The 5,062-nt window shown below is 36.4% G+C and overlaps 1 protein-coding gene across 1 annotated transcript; it reads left to right on the plus strand.

The window, feature by feature from the left end:
- Positions 1-514: 514 nt before the first annotated feature.
- Positions 515-4,847, plus strand: LOC106321319 (multicopper oxidase LPR1). Its single transcript, XM_013759611.1, has 4 exons — positions 515-900; positions 2,469-3,593; positions 4,159-4,494; positions 4,585-4,847. The coding sequence occupies exons 1-4, from the start codon at positions 670-672 to the stop codon at positions 4,636-4,638; spliced, it is 1,746 nt and encodes a 581-aa protein (XP_013615065.1). The 5' UTR covers positions 515-669; the 3' UTR covers positions 4,639-4,847.
- The last annotated feature ends 215 nt before the right edge of the window (positions 4,848-5,062 follow it).

Consider the following 5,062-nt stretch of genomic DNA (forward strand, 5'->3'; position numbering starts at 1 on the left):
CCTGTGAACCCCACATGAACATAAATATCAGTATTATAAAATAAAATATATTTATATATCTATTTAAAATCACAATCTGATTTCTTACAAACTAATTGCTAATTGCTAACCGACAAACAAATTAAGGAGTTTAAGATCTATCGTCGATTACAAGACTCATAGTTATACATACTAATCAACCTATCTACCTACCTCGAAGAGTATGCCAAGCTATAAAGACGAGTCTTCGAGTTAGGCTCTCATTTGTCTTCGAGCTTCTTTTTATATCTCACTAGTCATTAAGCTCTGCATATTATACGCAATTCTCATTAAATGTATACTTCTAAAAATCCGGTATTAAATACTAAAAGAGTGTGAAATAAAATCTCATAAAGACAGACAAGAAAACCCAAAATAAACATATTGAAAAGAAAGGTAATTGAATAATTAAAAATGAAATGCCATCTGCACATCATGCAAAAAAGTTACACAAAACTAGATTGATTGTTGTATAAAATGAAAGATCCTATACTGTTTAAAAAGACTCTCAGGGGTGTGAACCAAAGCCCACCACGTTCTCTCAAAAACACACACACTCCTATATATATCTATGTAATCTAATGATAAAAAGTTAGTTTCTCTGTCTCGAAGTTAATAATTCACTCACACAATTAACTTGAGTTGTCAGAAATGGACTCTATGTTGTGTCGGAGGGGGATGAACATAGCCATGGTGCTAATACTAACGTTGACGTGGCTCGGTGGCAGTTGCGGGGAGTTCGAGGAACAATTATTCGAAGTTGGGAAGCTAAAGATGTTCGTTGATGAGCTCCCAGATATGCCAAGGCTCCACGGCTTTCACTCTGTTTATGGCGTCCTCAAACCCATTTCTCTTCAAATCGGCATGTTCTACACCAAATGGGTATTCTTCTTTTTCTCATTCAGTATCTTTTTTTCCATAGTAGAATAATCGAATTAGATTCTTCTGGATTGGTGGTAGAATCATCATAGTCACCTGTTTACGGGCTAGTCGTTGGTAAAATGATAGTGAAGTAAAATTTTCTAGAATATGCACGTTTATTAAGAATTCAATAAATGTTTATAATTTAATTTATTTTTTACTTTATTATACACTTTCCAATAACTTTCTACCAATAAAATTTAATCAATTCAAATATTCTCAATTAATGTTCTTCAAAAGTATAAAAAAATATCTTAACAATATAGAAAATCTATCTTTGTGGAACAACAAAAAAATCTAAAATATTTTACTTTCAGGAACGGAGGCAGTAAAGATTCTTTTACTTGTATACTCTTGTCCTCAATTATTATCTCTCTTTATACCTTTATTGGCAATAACAAGACATAATGAGCGTCGACCTACTTCTCACGAAACCACATATGTATTTTTATTGAATAAAACTTAGTTTCACCCCTAGGATGAACTTTTAAATTCACTCTACTCTTAATGATCAATTATAATGTCATATAGATTAGTAATTAAAAAACATTAAAATAAATAAAAAATAGCTAAAAAAATAAATATGCTAATTTTAACGACGCTAACGCCGCTACCGAAACCCTAAACCATAAATTTTAAATTTTAAACCGTATACCCTAAATTCTAAATTCAAATCCAAACCCCTAAACCTAAACCCTATATCCTAAACTCTAATCCTAAACCCTAAACCCAAATTATATACCTTAAACCAACAAATAAGACTATAAACCTAAACCCTATACCCTAAACCAAAGTCTTAGACCCTAAACTCAAACCGTAAACCTTAACCCAAACCCTATAACATCTAAGTTTGGGGTTTGGGTTTAGGGTTTACCGTTTGGGTTTTAGGTCTAGGATTTGGGTTTAGGGTATAGAGTTTGGGTTTGGGATTTACGGTTTGGGTTTAGGATTTACCGTTTGGATAAGGTTTTGGGTTTAGGGTATATAATTTGGGTTTAAGGTTTACGGTTTGGGTTTAGGGTCTAGGACTTGGGTTTAGGGTATAAAGTTTAGGTTTATAGTCTAGTTTTTGGGTTTAGGGTATATAATTTGGGTTTAGGGTATAGGATTAGGGTTTAGCGTATAGGGTTTGGGTTTAGGGGTTTGGATTTGGGTTTAGAATTTAGGGTATAAGGTTTCGAATTTAAGATTTAGGGTTTAGGGTTTAGCTGGAAGCGTTAGCGTCGTTAAAATTAGCATTTTTATTTTTTGTAGCTATTTTTTATTTAATTTAATATTTTTTAATTAATAATCTATGTGTCACTTTGATTGGTTCTAAAGGATGAGGTGAATTTAAAGGTGCCCTGTCCATTTTTATTTACTAAAACATTTATTTTTAACAAAAAAAATAGAGAAACTTAAGAAACTAAATAATGTAAATCATATGGCTACGAGCCTACGAGTACAATGAAACGTAATTTGATAACTAATTAAAAACAATTGAAGGCACTATGTAAATTGTTCTAAATTTTATATTTTTATGAAAACAGAAATTCCACAGAGATTTGCCTCCCACACCTGTATTTGCATACGGTACATCGCGAAGAAGTGCAACAGTCCCTGGTCCCACGATCGAAGCTGTCTATGGAGTAGACACGTACGTGACATGGCGAAACCACCTCCCTTCATCTCACATCCTCCCTCTGGATCTCACAATCTCCCCGGCTGCCCCGAAACACGGCGGAATCCCCACGGTGGTTCACTTACACGGCGGAATCCACGAACCATCAAGCGATGGAAACGCTGACGCATGGTTCACTGCCGGTTTCAGAGAAACAGGACCCAAATGGACCAAAACGACTATGCATTACGAGAACATGCAGCAGCCTGGTAACATGTGGTACCACGACCACGCCATGGGTTTGACCCGAGTCAACCTTCTCGCTGGTTTGGTAGGCGCGTACATTCTCCGCCACGACACCGTCGAAGCTCCTCTCCGGCTACCCACCGGCAACGAGTTTGACCGGCCGTTGGTCGTTTTCGACCGTAGCTTCCGTAAGGACGGTTCCATTTACATGAACGCCACCGGGAACAACCCGTCGATACATCCGCAATGGCAACCGGAATACTTCGGCGACGCAATCATCGTTAACGGAAAGGCATGGCCGAGATTATCCGTCCGGCGCCGGAGATACAGGTTCCGCATCATTAATGCCAGCAACGCTAGGTTTTTCAGGTTCTTCTTTTCCAACGGTCTCGACTTCGTGGTCGTTGGTTCCGACTCGGCGTATTTGTTTAAACCGGTCACGACCAAGTGGGTTCTCTTGTCCCCGTCGGAAATAGTAGATGTTGTCGTCGATTTTTCGAGATCACCGTCGCGTACGGCGGTGCTCGCCAACGACGCGCCGTATCCTTACCCTGGTGGTGATCCGGTCAACGAAGAAAGCGGAAAGGTTATGAAATTTATAATCAGCGATGAGTATGAGGCTGACACGTGGACTATTCCGAAGAAGCTCATTAACTATCCGTCAGCTGACGTGTTAAATGCCGTGCTGACTCGGTCTATATCTATGTACGAATACGTTAGTGACTCGGACGAGCCAACTCATTTGTACGTCAACGGCTTACCCTACGATGCTCCGGTGACGGAAACTCCAAAAGCAGGAACCACCGAGGTACTACTGATTAACTTATATATTCCCCTAAAAAATGTTGTAAGAAAACTATTTCACAAAATACTAAGTAGTAATAAAAATTATAAACTTCAAAAATTGAATTGAATTTATTAAATTATATTAGTTTAGTATTATTCCCTTTATTTCAAAATAGTTGATCTTTTGGTTCATTGCGCAAGAATTAAAACATACATTTTTAATTAGAAAATATCATTAAAAATATAAATAAAAACTAATTCAACCAATAATAAAAAAAAAGTATAAAACATAATTGATCACATAGTTTTCAACAACACTAAAATTAATATAGATATACCACCAAGACATCATGTATTTTAAAACATCAAAAACTTTTCAAAACATCATCTATTTTGGAACAGGGAGAGTATTGATTATAGAAAATAATGTATTTATGAGAAAATATTATTGTGTGTTTTTAATATATGTAAAAGATAAAAAAAAATATCAATACGAAACATAGAGAGTGATTAATAGTCCTATTTAAAATTTACTACGTAAGATTAATAGTCTTTTTATTTTAATACTAATATTTGTGAAACTCAAGGTGTGGGAAGTGATTAACTTGACGGAGGATAACCATCCGTTACACATTCATCTTGGACTGTTTAAAGTGGTGGAGCAAACGGCGTTACTAGCGACAGGATTGGAGGAGTTTAAGGGGTGTATGACAAAATACAATGACGCCGTCAGGTGCCAAATTAGCAAATACGCACGTGGAAAAAAGACGGCGGTGACGGCGCACGAGAGGGGTTGGAAGAACGTGTTCAAGATGATGCCAGGACATGTTACGAGGATACTGGTTCGGTTCTCTTATATCCACAGTAACGCATCTTACCCGTTCGACCCGACCCAAGAACCCGGCTACGTCTACCATTGTCACGTAAGTGGGAGTTTTGAATCGTTATTGCCAAATTGGTAATCGTTATTAGAAAATTGGTTTTAAGAAACAACATAATGTTTTGCATTGTAGATATTGGACCATGAGGACAATATGATGATGAGGCCGCTTAAAGTCATCAAGTGATATATGTCAACAAAGTCTAATGGACTCACCACGAGGTTTTTGTGGTGCAGTGTAACTCTTCAGAAGACAAAAACAAAACATACATGATATGGGACTAAATCATAAAAAGAAACCCATTGATAATGTAATATAATATTTACTTTTACTAATCCTTGTGTAATATTTCTCGTGTCTCCGTTTGAGTTCTTAAATAAGCTTTCTTTGAAACAGCTAAGTTCCAATAAAAATATCAACTTTAAGAAGTATATGCGAGACCAATGAGCAATGAGGCAAAAACAACTCTATAGTCTTTATACAACTCTTAAGCTGAGAGGAGATTTGATAGCGCTAAGTACGAAAGACTAACCAGAAAATAGATTTAAAAGCCTAAACCAAAACCAATTTTAAAAGCCCAAGTTATAACGCACCAATATAATCCGAAGTC

Source organism: Brassica oleracea, unplaced genomic scaffold (genome assembly GCF_000695525.1).
Source record: "Brassica oleracea var. oleracea cultivar TO1000 unplaced genomic scaffold, BOL UnpScaffold01428, whole genome shotgun sequence".
NCBI classification, from domain to species: Eukaryota; Viridiplantae; Streptophyta; class Magnoliopsida; order Brassicales; family Brassicaceae; genus Brassica; species Brassica oleracea.

What these genes read in the sequence shown, in the direction of transcription:
- LOC106321319 (XM_013759611.1), top strand. Translation starts at nt 670, where the DNA reads ATGGACTCTATGTTGTGTCGGAGGGGGATGAACATAGCCATGGTGCTA. An exon ending in GCATGTTCTACACCAAATGG is followed by an intron (nt 901 to 2,468) that starts GTATTCTTCTTT and finishes TTATGAAAACAG; the next exon opens with AAATTCCACAGAGATTTGCC. An exon ending in GCTACGTCTACCATTGTCAC is followed by an intron (nt 4,495 to 4,584) that starts GTAAGTGGGAGT and finishes TTTGCATTGTAG; the next exon opens with ATATTGGACCATGAGGACAA.